Here is a 19,045-nt window from a genome sequence, read left to right on the forward strand (position 1 = left end):
GTACTAGTGTATAAATAATTTTTAATTATTGATCTTAATTATATATTATATATATTTTTATAATTAATATCAACGATTAAAAATTAATGAAACACCGATATGACAGCACACTTAAAAATTTTTTAATATTTTTATGTAAAGTTGATTGAATTATTATTTAACGATTTTTAATTATTAATTTTATATAAAAATAATTATACTTGAATTTTTGTTAAAAAAATCTTATGATAAAAAAAATAAAAAATAATATTGTATTAATTTTATAATGTTAGTTCGGCATTCTTTATCATTATTAAAAAAATATGACAGACTATTATAGTATTTAAATTACAATTAGAATCTAAAAAATTAAATCAATATACAACCTAAATTTTAGGAATTATTTTAATAATTTAAGAGTACTGCTAGGGAGCTAATGGCTTAAGCGTACAATGTGTATAATGGACTAAATTTTTGGTCCATAAATAAAATGAACATCACTCATACTATCCAAAATAATCATCCGGATACCAGAGATAATAAACATCTCATATTATAAAACCACTTATTCCAAAAGCTTAGCTGATTTAGGGGTTCACCAAGGATCGAATCTAGAACTCTAATACCATATCATGAAACTACTCATCCCAAAAGCGTAACCTGATAGGACAATGTAACACTAATGGTCATATCTCTAATACTTCATAAACTTCCATTGTACACATTGTACGCTTAGGTCATTGGCTCCCTATATTTATTCTATAATTTTTTAATTTTTAATTTTTTTTTTGGTGTATGTACAAATAAAACATGTGGACTAAAATAGAAAAAGCTAAGTTAGAAGAGATAGTAGATGTAAACAAGACAATACAAGATAAAAAAAACTCATCACAATATGCTTTTTGGATCAGATTTCTCTCTCTGGTCCATGCTCTTTCCTCTTATAATTCTCTCACTAGGGTTTCAAGTTTCAACTTGAATAAGTATCCAACTTTCTCTTGTTTTTCACAAATTTGGTTGCACTTGGGTACTGGTCTGAAAAGAAGCACCATCAGGCAACCCCAACAAGAGGAGAAGGAAAGGAGAGAAAAAAGTGAGGGAAGAAACAGATAGATATTGGATAGAAATAGAAACAATATATAAATATAAGTGACAAAAAAGAAAGATAGAAATTAAAGGGGGGATTTTTAATTTTAATTTGTTATGGGAAGGGGAAGAGTTGAGTTGAAGAGGATAGAGAACAAGATAAACAGGCAAGTCACATTTGCAAAGAGAAGGAATGGTCTTCTCAAGAAAGCTTATGAGTTATCTGTTCTTTGTGATGCTGAGGTTGCCCTCATCATCTTCTCCAACAGAGGAAAACTCTATGAGTTTTGTAGCAGCTCTAGGTATTCATCTTTCTTTTCTTCTTTCATCTCTTTATTATGATGAGATCTACTCTTGTTCTTTGCTAATATATGTTCATTTTTTGTTTTTTGATTTTCTGGGATTTGCTTGATTTGATTGGAGGAATGGTTATCTACTTGTCTTTGTTTTTTGTTTTTTTTTTGTTTAATATAATAATATGATTATTTTTGTAATTTTTCTGTGGGGGTTCAGCTTATAAGCTCTTATGTATTTCTTGAGAGAATTTGATTTCATATTTAGAGTGTAATGTTGTTAGATGTATCAGATCTGGTAATATAGTACATGATCTGGTTAGTATATATATTTATCTGATAATCTTGTGTACTTGTACGGTTACTTTTTGTGTTAGATGATTTTTGTTCATTGTTGACTACTAGCTTTTTTTTGTCACTTTTTTTTGGGTTTGACTTTTTTTTTCCTATTTAAAATCTAACTTTTCATACTAAGCAGCAAGTGTTAGATCAAGATTTTTGCTTTAATTTCACCTGGCCAATTAACCTTATTTTTTGTTTTAGTTTCCATTTTATTTTAGTTTGTTAGTATTTTGCTTTTGTTTATTTTTGTTGGAAGTTTGGCTATTAGTAGCTAAGAGAGTTAGCACTTAACACTAATGTCTTGAAATGAAATTTTTATAAGCAATTTCTTTTTTAATTTGAAGCATCAAATGTTAATGAAGTGTTTTGACCAGCTCAAAAAAAAATTTATATGATCTTTTTATTTAAATTATTTTTACTACATTTGAAGAGAAAAGAGGGAGAAAGAGGGAGAGAGAGACAGAGTAAGTGATTAATTTGCAATTATTTATTAAAAATAAAAAAATAATTATAAAAAAACCTTTTCGGTAATTAAGGGTAAAAATCTTTGACTACTATTTCAGCTCTTCCAAGTTATAATTTCATTTTTTCCTTGACCAAACTTTTAATGCCCCTTTTTTGCCTGATCTCAAATCTATTTCCATGTAACATTCTACATATTTATGTATATACCTCACCCTTTGTGTTTTAATACCATTAATCCACAATATCTATGAAATAGTTTATATATATATAAGTCTTGAAGTTGAAGTGGCAAATAAAGCATAAAGATGGTACTCACTGAAATTCATTACCAGAAAGCTGGTAGGAAGAATTGAAGACACACAAATGTTTTTTTTTTAATTAATTTAAATATACTTTTTTTTAGAAAAATATAATTTTTTTAAATTTTTGTTAATATTAAATATATAAATGATATAAAAATCTTTTACATTTATATTTTTAACAAATTTTTTATAAGCAGAATTCTATACAAATTTATTTCTTGCTTCTTTGTACAAAATTTTTGAATGCTTTTTTCTCTTTGAATCAAGATGAAGCTATGCCTAGTTAGATATTCGATATCAAAGACATCAAATAGACTAGGGAGGATGAACTGAAGAACCTTTTGAATTAAATTTCATTACTTTATTATTTTTGTTTGTTGTTTTTATCTTGGATAATTGTTCTTTCGGTGGATAGGACATTAACTGGCATGATTTGATTGTTAACATTAGTATTTACACCAAAATATATAATATTACTTAGCATGTTTAGTGATAAATATCCAACTATCTATGTACTAAGCATAAGCCTAATCTAATTAATTAATTTCCAGCAAAATAAGGTGCCCTTCTTAATATAGCAAAAAGCTAGGATTAACTTTTCCATGATTATGGCACAAGTTTATGTAAACATAATTTGTTTATTCTTATCTTCGTTTTAATTTTCAAATAAAACATTGATTACAATTTTATCCTGCAAATTTCATCCACAACTTGAATGAATATTGCATCTTACTGCTTTAGTTTCTTCCTCAGTTCCTCCATTGATTACAATCACTTAAAACATGTACTCTATCCTAAAAATAAAAAAATATTATGTGCACACTAAAAATTAATTATCAAATATTATGTATAAATATATGTATAGTTTAATTTATTTTTAATGTGTATTTTATATTTTAATTTATATTAATCTATGCTAATAACTAATTTTGGTATATATTAGTATAGTTAAAAAAAAAATAGTAGCTAAACCAATTAGGGCATTTAATTGGTTTAAAGAAGAGTGGGTTATAACTTGGATTTGATGGGGCAATGATCTATGAGTTATAGATTTTGAGTGAAATCATAGTGTTGCAATCCAAGTTGTAATATATATAATTGAGTCTTTGAAGTCCACCAATATGAAAAAGAAGAAGAACAATTAAATCTGAAACACCAAGAAACGAAGAGTGTGCTGGTTTGTGTTGGTGAAGTGCCCTACAAATTTTACCCTAACAAATAAAAAGATCCTTGTTTATAAAATACCTTTACTTGATATTTAGAAATCATATATATATCATGCTATCTAATTACGTTAATAATCACTTTTGATCTTATATTTTTTATTGGAAAATATTATAATAAAGTATTTTGAAAAGTTTGTTTGTTTAGTAGTGCTACAAATAGTTAGATATTGTTTTTATTGTTCTCAAGAATAAACTATGATACATTTGTTTTGTTACACAGATTTTTGGGAGAAGATATTCAATAATATTGCTGAAATTCATCAAACCATTCTTGCTACTAATATTTTAAGTTCACTTCATTCTTACGATGATTATGAAGATAATAGTTGATCATTTAATGTTACCTCTTTTGTGTTTCTTGAAATTCAGCATGCTCAAAACACTCGAGAGGTATCAGAAGTGCAGTTATGGTGCTGTGGAAGTTAGCAAGCCTGCCAAAGAACTTGAGGTATATATTTAAATTTCTATTTCTATGATCATTATATATTTCAATTTTATATTTTTTCATTTGTTATTTTCTTTTGTAACAGAATAGCTATCGTGAGTACTTGAAGCTGAAAGCAAGATTTGAATCTCTTCAAAGGACTCAAAGGTGAGTTTTACATATATAAACAACTCCTTAATTATAAAATATTAAAATTTTCATATTTTTCATAATTATTGTACTAATTGAATCAGCTATATTTTGTTAATTCTCTCTTGCTGCAGAAATCTTCTAGGGGAAGATTTGGGTCCATTGGGTACCAAAGATCTTGAGCAACTTGAAAGGCAATTGGATTCTTCTCTGAAGCAAGTGAGATCCACAAAGGTATAATAAAGTCATAATTTGTGTAAGAAATTTGCTAATAGCAATGTTCATTATGTATAAAAATGGCAACAATTATGAAATATAGTGACACTAAATCTTGACTAACTGATTATACGTCAAAATTTTCTTAGAGAATTTTGCTGTATTTGGAATTGAAATTAAAGAGTCATAATGTTGAATTAGGACTTGCTCTTGATTAAGAAACTCATTACTTTAAGTTTTAAATGTTCATGTGATTTTTTTGGTTATCTTACACTTCTTGAAATATTGCATTATTTCTCAGACACAATTTATGCTGGATCAATTAACTGATCTTCAAAATAAGGTACATACATACATGCTTCTGACACAAGCTAATGAATTTTGCATCTTTATTACATGTGATTAACAATTTTTAAACTATTGATTTCTATTACAGGAGCAGATCTTGGTAGATGTCAACAGAACCTTGAGCATGAAGGTAACTTAATTCATACCATTGTTCACACTAATAATCTATCTTTTATAGAAGATGATGATGAAATTCATGTTTACAATTTGTTAAATAGCTGGATGAAATCAATTCAAGGAATCAATATAGGCAGCAATCATGGGAAGCTGGTGATCAAAGTATGCATCAATATGCTGCTCCACATAATGCTCACTCTTCTCAAGGCTTCTTCCAACCTCTGGAATGCAACCCCACTTTGCAGATTGGGTAACAATAAATTAAAACATTAATCAATATAATAAAAAAATATTTGTTATACTTGTTATACATCGAACGCCGCGTAGAATCTAATAATAGATGATGAATGAGTTGATCAGTCATTTAGATAAATAAATATATTTAATATAATTTTTTAATATATGATTTGTTTTTTTATTTTTTTTATTTTAAAATATTTATCGTTGATGTATCTACAATAAATAACAATAACAAAGTCTTAACTTATTAATAAATAATTTAGATATACATAAAAATATTATATTAATAATATTTCTATAATTTAAGTATAAATACGGTACTCCAAGAATACTCTCATATATATCTTTATTAGGATAGAAAATTATGCATTCTAATTTATTAGGATCATAAATTATGTTTTTTAAGATGAAAAATATTCTCTAAACATGATATAAATGATACCATTTGATTCATACAACTAACTGACTTCATCATATGAGATAATAAAACTTTGTTATTGTTATTGTTTATTGTTGATGTGTATACTATTTAGATATAAATGCATCAAATTTGAATTAGTTTTATTTAAATAAAATAATGTTCTAAAATGTTTGTGTTGTAATTATGCAGCAGTGACTATAGGTACAATGGGGTAGGGTCAGATCAGATAACTGCTACAACAACTCAAGCTCAACAAGTGAGTGGTTTTATCCCTGGATGGATGCTTTGAGCTCATCACTATATTCACCTTTTGCAACATTAAAAGAAAAAGCCAAAAGAAAAAAACACCTCACAAAAAAAGGAGGGTGGAAAATTAAAGCCAAATGCTTCTTTATTTGGTCATGGCAATGTGTAAATGTTGATTGTACTTTTTTTTTTTTCTAGTGTTATTTTGATTTTGCTACTATAAAACAGACAGTTATGACTCACTTCATCAAACTATTGAACAATTAGCCATAGACTCCTAATATGGCATATTCTAAGATTTTTAATTATAATATTTGAGTATCTTTGAAGCTCTTTTTTTGTGACTAAGTTAGAAATATGTACCATGTGTATGTGTTGGGCATAATTGACTACTCTTGCACAATTCCTTTCTATTTTCTAGATGATTAGTATTTTTCCTTAATTTATCTCATTTTTTGTAGATTTCAATTTTGGCAAACTTTATCTAGGGATAGTATTTATTTATTTATTTTGTGTGTGATTTTTTTTTTATCGTTGCGGATATGTTTGAGAGGATGGGAAACAATAAGCCAGAGTGGACCCAGGTGGGCCGAAATATGCCCAAGGCTTGTTGGGCTTATCTGAAAAAATCCACTCATTATAGCCCATTCATAAACTAGAAACCAAAAATAAGGAATCTAGTTATTGTTTGTTAATGAAATCCAAAAAAAAAAAGAGATTAGAAGGAAAGAAATAAAAGACTAAATAAGCAAATTTTACCAACGTGCACATATGGATGAGCGTCTGTGTCCCTTAACCATCTCTTTCGGGTTTGATACTCACTGGAGGACCAAAAAATAAGTAAATTTTAATGTGAAAATAGTTTTTTATTTAGCAAAGTAAAGGTAATTTTGTATTTAGATATCTTATGTAAAAATAGTTTTTTATTTAGCAATTATATTTAGGTACAATAATATAAAAATATTTTTTTATTTATTTATTATGTTAAAAAAAATTTGAAGTTTAAAAAGATTTTTTAAAAAAAGTATGTGGTAGCTTAGAAAAAAAAGATGTTTTTTTTTTAATTTTCTAGTAATTTTATTTTTACTATTAAAATTTTACTAAATACATTTAAAAAAAATTCTAACAACTTAATAACATTTAAACAAGTACTTAAACATTAATTGCTACTAAAGATAAAAATAAAAATAAAAAATAAAAATCTTAAATTCTAAATTCAAAATTTTAAATTTTAAATTTAAATATAATAAATAAATAACTAAGATTTATTTAATTAAAAAAATTGTAGTTCTTCTTATTTAGCCAATAACGTTTAAGAATGAGCTACGCACTAAAATACTAGTATGTTACTCTTAGTACTCTCTTAATAGGGTTCCTAATGTGCTCTGCTAGGGTTTCTATAACGCCCTATTAGGGTTCTTCCTTCTTTCTTTTAATCAATTTCACCCAGCATATATCACTTTTCTTCTTTTCTTCCACCCCATCTACTCTCATCTAAATCTATTATCTTATCTATATTCTAATTTCATCCAAAGTCTTTGTATTTTTACAATGAGTGTCCAAAGAAAGACCCAACACCCTCATCGACATGATAGTGAAAGTGATGACGATGACGTGATTATTCTGGCTAATAAGGATATTTCTAACGGTATTCACGCATGCCACAAAAGTCAGAATATTTGTTGACCGCCCTTTCTCCATTGGTACTATAGAGAATGCCCTCTATGCCATATGGAACAAATTTGTAGGTTTTAGAGTTGTTAAAAAGGCCACCAACCAGTTTCAATTTTTCTTAAATCTAGAAACTAATGTTATTTGGATAGAACGAGGCGCTCCTTGACTATTTAAAAACTGTGTTCTGCATGTCCATAGACGGAACCAATCTGGCAAACCTAACTGCAATGTGATATCTACCTTCCCCGTATGGTCTCAATTCTGGGGTCTGTCTGAGCAATTTAAAACGCTGGAGGTAGGTCGAAAACTTGGAGGGAGTATAGGTACAATCAGTGAAGTTGATCTTTTTGAAATTAAAGGTAGAGAGGCGCGCATCCTGAAGGCTAGAGTGAAAATCAATGGAGAAAAAAGGATTAAGGACTGCCTGAAACTAGCTGATCCTGAGCAAAAACTAATGGAGATAGGAACCAGATATGAGAGAATCAGTATTTTCTGTACCTACTGTGCTCATTTGGGACATGATTAAAAAACCTGCCAAATTTTTGTTGAGGATACAGCCCAGAACAGACTCAAGGAAGATAAAATTGGAGAATGGGTAAGGGCAGACCAGGTAGGCAGATGATTGGAAAGGAAAGGAGAAGCTGGTAATGCAAACAAATCCAGTGCAAATAAGACACAATCACAGCCAAGGAAAAAGCCTCCGCCATCATGGCTACTCGATAGCTTCTCTAGTCTAAGCATACTGGGAACCAGAAAAAATTGAAGGAAAAACGAGATTCAAGCCTAAGGAAGGAAACAATGGGAGATTCGGACGAAATAGAGAGTGCCACGCCTGATATATCTCTCCCTAAGACATTAATTGCTATATCCTCTCCAATGAACATTTCAAATCAAGTTGCTGCCTCCAATACAAAAGTAAAACAAAGAGAAAGGAGCCATAGTTTGAAAATTTTGGCACGTGAGTCTTTCGCAGGAAGTAAGCGGAGGAATAGAGGTAAGAAGAATGTTGAAAATATGAAGAAAATCTGTCTTGAGGAGTATTCTAATGATGCTATGACGGTGGAGGGTGCCAGGCTTCAAATGAAACACATGGAGCCATGAAACTACTAGTTTGGAATTATCAGAGTTTGGGGAGACCCCTGATAATCCACAATTTAAAAGGGATTTGTAAATCCCACTTTTCCGAGGTTGTTTTTCTCTGTGAAATCAAAAACCAACCTCGACAAGTAGAAGCACAGCTTAAATCTTGCGGTTTCAAAGATTGGTTCATTGTGGATCCATCAGGAGTTGCTGGTGGCCTTACTTTGGCATGGAAGGAGAGATACAATGTTCAGATTATTAGTTATGACAACTTTTACATTGTGGCCTCGATGGTGGAAGTGGGCACTAATGTTTCTTGGGGTATTATTGGAGTTCATTTGACCTCTCATGATCAAGGTAGGCGGGTATAGTATGAGGCTCTTCAACCTATTATTCAAGCATTTCAAGGACGAGTGATAATCACTGGTGATTTTAATGCTATTTCAAACCAGAATGAAAAGGTGGGCGGGGGAGTGAAGTCAGCAGCTTCTATCGAAGCCTTTAATGACAGCTCTCTAATAGATATTGGAATGGTAGGCAGACCATTTACATGGTCAAATCAGAGATCTGGTCCAGATTTAATTCAGGAACGGCTTGACCGTGTGCTGGTTGGTTCTGAGTGGCAGCAACTATTTCCTAATACTACTGTTCTTCAGCTTTCTGAATCAGGTTCTGATCATGCTCCTCTTCTCACTGATTTAAGCCCGAAAATAGAGAGAACTAAACGGCGATTCAAATTTCAAGAACGGTGGTGTTCTAATGATGAGGTAAGACAGATTGTGAATGAGATATAGAGGGAGAGAATAGAAAGCAGCCCCATGTTTATTTTATTTCAAAAATTGAAGAAGTGTCGACACAATCTTGTCTTATGGCAACAGTCTAATAGAAAGAACTCTAAAGAGGAAATTGATTCTCTTCAATCTCAATTAGAGGAGCTTTGGGCAGCAGGGGTCTATGGAGGTAATATCATCTTAGATTTAGAAAGCAAACTAGAAAAGGTTCTCCATATTGAAGAATTATATTGGAAGGAGAAGTCTAGGGTCAGATGGCTTCAGTCGGGAGATCAAAATACTAGTTACTTTCACCAGAAATTTCGTAATCGCACTCGTGGAATAAAATCTGGCACTTGACCGAAAACCATGGTGAATTACTTTCTTCAAATACTGATATAGCGGCAGTAGCTGAATGCCTGAATCTTATTTTCGAGATACTATTTCCTCCTCTTGTCACAATGATCCAAGCCCACTATTCACTGACTTCGAGCCTAAGGTTACAGCTTCCATGAACCGAAGGCTTAGACGTCCGGTTACTATAGAGGAAGTCAAACGGGCTACTTTCAGTGTTCACCCTCAGAGTGCCCCAGGAGATGATGGGATAACAGCTAAATTCTTTCAAAATTACTGAGACATCGTCAGTGGTGATGTATTTCAGGCAGTTAACGGGTTCTTTACGGGAGGTCGCATATTGAAAAGTTTCAACCACACACAAACTTGTCTGATTCCAAAAGTCCCAGATGATAAAGATATGTCCCAGGTGAGACTAATTAGCCTTTCTTCTGTAGTTTATAAAATTATTTTTAAAGTTATAGTTTATAGACTTCAAGGAATGATGCATAAACTTATCAACCCTTTTCATAATGCTTTTATTAAAGGCTGACTAATCTCTGATAATATCTTAATTGCCCATGAATGTATGCATTACCTCAAGAACAAAAAACAAGGTCTGGAACATGAGATGACCCTCAAAATGGATATGAGTAAGGTCTATGACAGAGTAGAGTGAAATTTTTTGTGGTTTACGTTGGAGAAAATAGGATTTGATCCCCTTTGGATTATTTGGATTTGTGAACTAGTGACGACTGTTTCTTATTCTGTGATTATGGAAGGATAACCCTATGATTTTTTCAAACCACAAAGAGGTCTCTGTCAAGGAGATTCTATTTCTCCCTATCTTTTCTTATTTTGTGTAGAAGGTCTCTCTTTCTTACTACACAAAGCATAACAAAACAGTCTCATTGAGGGCATTTAGATTAACAGGCGTTGTCCTAAGGTCAATCATCTTCTAGTTGCAGACGACTCTTTTCTTTTTTGTAAGACTAATTCAAATGTTTGTGGAAATATCCTTGATTTATGAACTACGTACGAGTGCTTCAGCGGTCAGAAAGTTAATCTTGGCAAGTTTGTAGTTTTTTTCAGTCATAACACTCCTCTTTGGCTGCCTCCTCCTTAAACATTTCATACATAGGAGCTCAAGATAAATATTTTGGACTGCCATCTGTTGTTAATAGATCAAAGAGAGCCACTTTTAACATGGTTAAGGAGAAGGTACAAAAAAGAATTCAAGGTTGGAAGCGTAACCTATTATCTGCTAGGGGAATATTAGTTTTATTAAAGGCAATTGGGGAGGTCATCCCGATTTACACTCTCTCCTGCTTCAGATTACCAAACAGTCTAATATCTGATATTTACTCCTTACTGACTCAATTCTGGTGGGTAAAAAAAACGAAAGACGACTGGCCTGGATCATTTGGGACATTATGACCCGCCCAAGAAAAGAAGCAGGTTTTGGTTTTAAAGAACTTAAGGCTCAAAACCTTGCTCTATTAGGCAAACAGTATTGGAGAATAGCAACACATTCTAATTCTCTATTGGCCAGAATTTACAAAGGTAAATATTTCAGAAATGAAAATATTCTAAATGCAAAACTTGGAACACTCTCTTCTTGGGGATGGAGAAGTGTTTTGCAAGGTAGAAATGTGGTGGAGAAGGGACTTACCTGGAGAATAGGTAATGGTATAAATATTCATACGTTTGATGACCCATGGTTGCCTCCCCCATATCCATTCACTGTACCAATAAATGTTCAACACTCGGCCATTGTTGCTCCCAGAGTAAAAGATCTGATTATTGAAGAAAGAATTTGGAATCCGTCGTTAATTACAGAGATCTTTTCAAGTGATATTTCAACTAGAATTCTATCTTTGAAAATTGAAGGTGGAGATGACACACTCCAATGGACACTGAACAAACAAAAGAAGTATGATACAATATCAGGCTATAGAGTGGCGTACCTATTCTTACACCATCCGCTTGAACTCTGTCCAACTAAGATACAGCAAAAAGCCCCTGGATCAACCTTTGGAAGATGAAGCTCCCTCACAAAATCAAACTGTTTATTTGAAAATGCCTCCATGGTTGGCTCCCGTTTCTAGCCCAGATTCACCGGAGAAATTTTTTGTAACACTAGCACTGTGTCCCTGTTGCCAAGAAGAGGACGAAACAATCCCTTACTGTCTTATGCAATGTCCAGCTATAAGAGATGCTTGGTCCAATAGTTCTATGAGTTTATGTCTCCCCATCCATTCAATTACTGAATTTTGGTCTTGATGGAACACCACGATGGAATAGATTCGTTCAATTGGTGGTGACAATTGGAACCAATAACTGCTTGCTATATATTCTATGTTGGAACTGTTGGAAAGCTAGAAATCTCTTTGTCTTTGAAGGAACCAGCTTCTATTCTCGATGCTTCTAGTAAACTCTTTCGAGAGATTTAACGGCTCCATGTAGCTTTTTATTGAGTTAGTTCACAAGTCCTATTCTCTGGAAAGAAGTCTACTTTCATTTCTTACATTTTTTTTTTCTATTTTTTACCGTTAGATTTTTTTTCTAAGTGTGGTTTATTTGGGAGATTCCATCATTCATTGTTTTTTGTCCTGAACCTTGTATTTCATTTACCAAATTTAATGAAATATATTTTTATCTTTAAAAAAAATACTAATTGGGTGAATGAAGGTTCGTAGTTTTGTAACTCCTTTGAATAATTGTACAATAAGTATAATTAATAAATTTTAAATTTAAAAAGGTAGCCCATTATAAAATAGTAGTCCATTTAAAAACAAAAATTATAGAAAAGAAATTCACTGAAATTAAATTGTACAAGTAACTTTTTTTTTTACTAAACAGAAAAGAAAGAGAAAAAAACTAAATTAATTGGTTAGGCTCATATTTAAATTTATTCAATGTTAAAGCTCACTACATAGTTGAATCCAATTTGAGTGAATATCCGTTCCAGAAGCAACTGTTTTAGCCATATAATCTGTAACATTATTCACATTTGTTGCATTTTTCTTAATTAAAAGAATATATATTCTCCAATTCTAATTAATAACCTCCTATATATATATATATATTGTCAAATTTCATTTTAGAATATTATTAACAAACATTCTTTAGTTTACCAAAAAAATTTTTTTTAAACAATCTGTTTCACAAATAATCTCACAAAATTTACCATCCAAAAACTAAAAGTAAACTATACAATTCAAAAAAAAAAAAAGTAACTCGAGCACGTCTTAGAAGTTTTACGAAACAGTTTTTAATTTAAACACATCATTCGTATCCGTGAATTCCAAATCATACGTATTATTATTTTTTCAAGCACTGCTTTTAAAATTCTGCTTTTAACTAAAAAACAAAAGAACTGGTCTTTTATATATAAAATTCAGATATGAGATCCAAACTGCTACTTGGGATTGGACAAGGTTCACACACACATAAATGAGTCAATCTTTACTCTCTATAAACACTTTATTCATGTGCTTGGGAAAAAGCTGAAAGTTAGGGTTACATTTTAATACGAGAGTAATAATGATAGCACCTTAAAATATATTTCTAAATTCTTTCTAAGTTAAAAATAGAATTAAATACTTTTAATGTGTTTTAAAATATACAAATTATTTTTTCTTGCATTTAGTATTTACAAAATTAGAAATGTTTGGTAACCAAAGAAAATCAGCCAAAAACAGCCATAACTTGTCTTATTTAACATTCATTAATTGTTGCGATAATTAATTAATGCTAAATATAGCAAGTTCTGGCTGTTTTTTTTGTCTACCTAGCATTACTCATAAAAAATATATTTGAGAGAACTCATTAGAAAGAATAAATATATTAAAGCATTAATAAAGTTAAAATATAAAAGATACAATTATTAAAATAACTATGTTAGATATACATAAAAAATCAATTATTAAATTAGTTACCTGTATATATAAAATACATATAAAAAATATATGAAATAATATATGTATTTATATATTAATATATAACGATTGATTTAATATCTAATTTTTTTTATGTACATAATATTTTTGTTATCCTAAAAAAGAAGTATAGCTTTTTAATATACTTGATGAAACAACTTGCAACTTCTTTTGATTTGAGAATTGTTCAGCTTATTGAAGAAGGTGCAAGGAATTGGTCCCGGAACATGCTTAATTTCATGACCATTCAAATTAATTTCATGTCCCCATATCTATCATCATACATTTGTTCTCTACATCCCTAGCTTAGATCCCTAATAATAATTTCTTCATTCAATATATAGTAAAATAAAAGAAGCAAAGCATGCATATCTTTTTCCGGTTTAAATTAAAACAGGACCACTAATAGTGTATTCTTTTTATACTAGCTATGTAGTTTTATATATATTAAGATTGTACTATTCCTACTATTTCATATTTGTTGTGACTTGAAGGACCACAAGAGCATATCCTCTTTTGTCATAACAAGCATCTATTCCATTTCTAAGTTTATGCCTGTTTTAGTACATATACACATTTTTAATTAAGCATATTATATCCACTATCTTATCCTTAATATAGGGGAAAGAAACCGGATTAATTCCTTCGTTCTTGACCTATAGGTTTTCAGATTCTAAGAATCTAGTTTACTTAATTACATTTTTCACTTGTATACATTATATGAGTTTAATTTTGATACATTGACATTATAAAAATTTTATACAATTGTGTTACATCCGTTTTTTTAATAATTATTTATGTGATCAAAAGTGAGCACAGATCGGTTTGGTTCGGGTTCAAGGTAAAACTAGAACAGAACCAATTAAAATGTAATTGGTTTTGTTTGGTTCGGATTTGTATTTTTTTGTGTATTTATCCGAACTAAACTAAATCGATTAAGAACGGATTGGTTTGGTTCGGGTAATTGGATACCCGATGACTTTGAGATTCATAAAAAAATCCAAATTTTTATCTTAAAAATTCAGCAAGTACAATAAACATGTAACATCAATAGAAATAATCCAACAACACTAAATACATTAAAAACTAAATACATTAAAATCCAAACATATTAAATACCAAACATATTAGAAGCTAAATACAAAAGTGTAATAGAAATATATTTCTTTTATTTAATTAATATATAATCGGGTTCACGGATTGGTTCGGGTTTCACACTCTCAGAACCGATACCCGAACCAATCACTAGAAATAACTATCGATTTGGTTTGGGTTGGACCAGATTACCCGTTGGTTCCAGAACCAATTTAATTGGTTTGATTCGGGTTTTGACGGGTAATCGAGTACCCGTACCCATGCTCACCCCTTTTTATTGATGTAACATTGCATAATTAAATGTATGTATAAAATTATTTTACACTGATAGTGTATTAAAATTAAATTCATATAATATTTTATGTTGTACATATATATTTTTTAATTTAAATTAAATTAGAGTATTATATATCTCATGTCTCATGGTTATGATAGCCATTGCCACATATAACGGTTCCTCTAAATTATATATGTTGAATTGTACGGTCCTAAACTATATTTAATTTTGAGTATACAAATAACAATTGCACATGTTTCCTTGTCTTAATCCTCTTTCTAAACCTTAAACATATTAAAAATATATGCACCACCTTTAATAGTCAGATTCACAAGCTTGCCCTTGTTGTATGTATTTTTTTTAAGAGTATTTAAAATTCATAAAAACAAAATACCTTTCTTTAGATATTTAATTGAAAGCATTTTAAATTTAAAAGTTTCAAAAAAGATTTTAGCTACTAAAAATAGGGGGATTTCAATATCCATCTTTAACGAAGGGCTTTCAATTTTTTCCTTATTATTCTATCTAATAAATCATAAAGTTAACTATTTTTTTTATGAATAAAGATAAAGTTAACTAATCTTTTCAAACAATAATAAAAAAAGTATTATATAAAATGAAGGAAAATATAATTATAGCATTTAAATTCTCTTATATTTGAAAATACATTGAAATTTAAAATATCCTATTTAAACACACCTTTAACTTTATTCAAGCTCACTTTTTGCTTGATCTTTCGGAGGCATTAAAAATCCGATTAAAAACTCTTAGTTTTATTCAAGCTCACTTCTTTCCTTGATCTTTTGGACGCATTAAAAATTAAAAAATAAAAAGAGGAAGAAGAAAGATAAAAAAAAAAAAAGGAAGGCGCAGTGGGTTGCTTAATTTGTCTGGGGGAATAAAACAAGATTCATATATGCATATATACTCTCCTATTTTTAGGAAGATATTTATTCTTTCTTTCTTTTTTAATCTCAACGTGCATTTACCCATTTTACCCTTTATACTTTCTAGTAGGTCATTTTATTAGAGAAAGAAAAAGTATATGGAACAAGAGGTAATCAAACAAAAAGTAAACAATTTAATTAATTTATAATTATATTTAATTAATTTTATTTATTTTTAATTTATAATATTTGATATTAATTACTTCTCACCCCAAATTAAAATTCGGAATGATACGTTGGAGAAATAGGGGTGAGGATCACGGAACTTCCAATAATCCCGATTCTTAGTATATAAAAAAATTTATAAAACATATAAAAGAACAACCATTTAGTATGAAAAAAAAACATTCTGATACTTAGTAGAAGAAATATCCTAATACCTAACATAAACACCATCCACGTAGAGATTTTGAATTCACCCAGAAACATTTGACTGATTTTTGACTGATACCCTCTTGGTTCCCTAGCATTGTTGAGAAAGAAATGTTTGGTCTTAACAACATCTTAAGAGATAAATTAGCCTCTTAATTTATAGAATTAAATTAAGAAAATGAGAATTGATGCATATATACGACAAATATCAATGCATTATTCTGAAGAAAGGTAAAGAAAAATTAACTTGTTATTAAATGATAAAAAAAAAAGAAAAAACTAAAAAAAAAACACCCTAAATCTTAACTCTTAAATTCTAAAATATAAATTCTAAATTAAAAATTTTAAATTCTAAACCATAAATTCTAAATCTTAAATCTGAATTATTAATATAAAATATAATAAATAAAAATTAAAATTTATTTAATTAACAATGAAAACATCTCTCTTGTTTAATAAGAAAATGTATAAAGATTGAGAACTTCTATATATTATTTTAATTTTGTGATGAAATAGTCTCAAAATTCAAAATAAATAACTAAATTAAAATAGAAATATTAGCTATTATATTTATTCAGGTTCAATATATATAAAGTTAGATAATCAACAACTTGTAGTTTAATTTGGATGGGCATAATATATATAAATTTAAAAGGTAAACAGAAAAAATTTAAAAACTTTAAGTAGAATACACATGGTGTCAGATAATATGGGGTGTTAAATTGAGATATCATGACATAACATTGTTTGTAGTTTTTACACAGAGCAAAGACAGAAATGCACGTACCTGAGTCATGCGCATAATGTTTTGTTTTGTTTTGTTTTGCTTTTCTTTTCTTTTTTTTTCATTTTTTAATGTTAATTAAGAAAACATTATAAGTATTCACTGATCATGTATTTTAAATATTCTAGTGATTTTAATTATTAATTTCAATAATAAAATATATGTAATTGAGTAATAATAAAATATACGTGATTAATTTAATTATTTAAGCATAAATATATGATTGAGATTAATAAATAAAATTACTAGAACACCTGAAACATTAAACATTTGAAATACTTCATTCCTAATGTTAATACTTATTATAGTAAAAAGTTGTATTTTTTTTATAATAAATACAGTACAGATTATAATATTTTTTATTTAAAAGTTACAAAAATAAATATAGTTAAAACTCTTAAAAATTATTTTTCTTATACCGTTACTCTCTCTAAAAAATGATATTATTGTATCTATCTTCAAATTTTATTGTGGATTTTATAAAAACATTCATCATTATGTTACTGAATAATTTATAAAAATTATAAAATTAATTATATGAGTATATTTTTATTATTAAAAAAATAATTATTAGCGATTATTTATTTTGTTTTTAAAAGCAATAAAAATAACCGTTAATATATTTATTGACAATTAAATATTAATCATCTTATGTTTTGTCAGTAAAATTGTAAAAAAAAATTTAATGTCTATAAAAAATATATAATTACCATTAAGACATTAATTAAAACATATATTGGTCATTATGTTATTGTCGTTAAAAAGTTGTCATTAAAAATTTTTTTTATCATAGTGTTTGTTGAGAATTTGAGATATAAAAGGTACATTTCATAGACATGGGATTGATAAATGATATTTATTTTATGATTGTTTGGTTATTAAGATAGAAATTATGGTTTTAAGTTTGTTGATCGGTTACAAAATTAGAGTTGACATAAATAAAGATGAGTTATGACTCATAATGTATAATTAAGATCGAGTTATAGTGTAAGAATCACAGTTTCAAATTTTGTCTATCGATCATATGATCCAAACTAAACTTAAAAAATAAAATAAATTATAATTCAGTTAAAAAATAACATAAATAATAATATAATGAGTCCAAGTTTAGTCAGATTAGTATGTTGGCATTTATTTAAAAAATAATTAAATGATATGTGTGAGAAAATATTTTTTTACTTGAGAATAATTTTTTATGATATGCATACGTATAACATTTGATTGTATGTGAAATGAATAATTTTGAGACGTTTATTCGTTAACAAAATCAATTGTATCATTCGAGAAAGTATTGATCAATTGTTTTAGAAATTTTTTCAATCCACAATAATTTATTGATAAATTTTTTGTTTAAAGCAAATAATTATTGAATATTTGTTTATAATAAAACTCTCATAATATAATAATGTGAATTGATATAAAATGTATAGAATTGTATATATATTAAAATAAGATATCATGTAAAAATAAACGAGTTAAAAATAAAAAAATATACTTAGAAAATTGTTAATTGTAAAGAAGTACTATATGAATGTCATGTAAAATAATAGACATTTAATATAAATTATTTAATTTTATTTGGTAATGTTTCAACTTTGTTTTGTAACACTTGCATTAGTAATTTATTTATTAGTGGTAAACTTTTAAATAAAATTTAGATTTACGACGAATTAGTTATACATCAAAAAATTTTGTAAGAAATAAAATAAGATGAAAATTCATATATTATTAATTTCATATAAAATTGATATGTAAAAATTATTAAATAATTTGATAAATTTGTTTAAATTATTATTTAATAATTTTTAATTATCAATTTTATATACACTTATATGAGTTGTTGAAAATTCAGGTGCAGTCGATTTCACGTGAAGTTAATATCTGAGAGTCGTTAGATGAAAATTTAGTCAAATTAAT

The 19,045-nt window shown here is 28.5% G+C and overlaps 1 protein-coding gene across 2 annotated transcripts; it reads left to right on the plus strand.

Annotated features, from left to right (window-relative positions):
- The first annotated feature begins 834 nt into the window (after positions 1 to 834).
- On the plus strand, positions 835 to 6,195 carry LOC107635470 (agamous-like MADS-box protein MADS2). Of its 2 annotated transcripts, none has more exons than XM_016338945.3 (8): positions 835 to 1,367; positions 4,063 to 4,141; positions 4,224 to 4,285; positions 4,402 to 4,501; positions 4,785 to 4,826; positions 4,920 to 4,961; positions 5,050 to 5,198; positions 5,799 to 6,195. In XM_016338945.3, the coding sequence occupies exons 1-8, from the start codon at positions 1,183 to 1,185 to the stop codon at positions 5,896 to 5,898; spliced, it is 759 nt and encodes a 252-aa protein (XP_016194431.1). In that variant the 5' UTR covers positions 835 to 1,182; the 3' UTR covers positions 5,899 to 6,195. The 2 variants fall into 2 exon arrangements, with proteins under 2 accessions (XP_016194431.1, XP_016194433.1); XM_016338947.3 differs by having other exon boundaries at positions 891 to 1,367; positions 5,802 to 6,040.
- The last annotated feature ends 12,850 nt before the right edge of the window (positions 6,196 to 19,045 follow it).

The sequence above is a fragment of the Arachis ipaensis genome, chromosome B4, assembly GCF_059453495.1.
Source record: "Arachis ipaensis isolate K30076 ecotype BB chromosome B4, ASM5945349v1, whole genome shotgun sequence".
Classification (NCBI taxonomy): Eukaryota; Viridiplantae; Streptophyta; class Magnoliopsida; order Fabales; family Fabaceae; genus Arachis; species Arachis ipaensis.

Coding starts and splice junctions, on each gene's coding strand:
- LOC107635470 (XM_016338945.3), top strand. CDS start 1,183: ATGGGAAGGGGAAGAGTTGAGTTGAAGAGGATAGAGAACAAGATAAAC. Junction 4,142..4,223: donor AGCCTGCCAAAGAACTTGAG/GTATATATTTAA, acceptor CTTTTGTAACAG/AATAGCTATCGTGAGTACTT. Junction 4,286..4,401: donor TCTCTTCAAAGGACTCAAAG/GTGAGTTTTACA, acceptor CTCTTGCTGCAG/AAATCTTCTAGGGGAAGATT.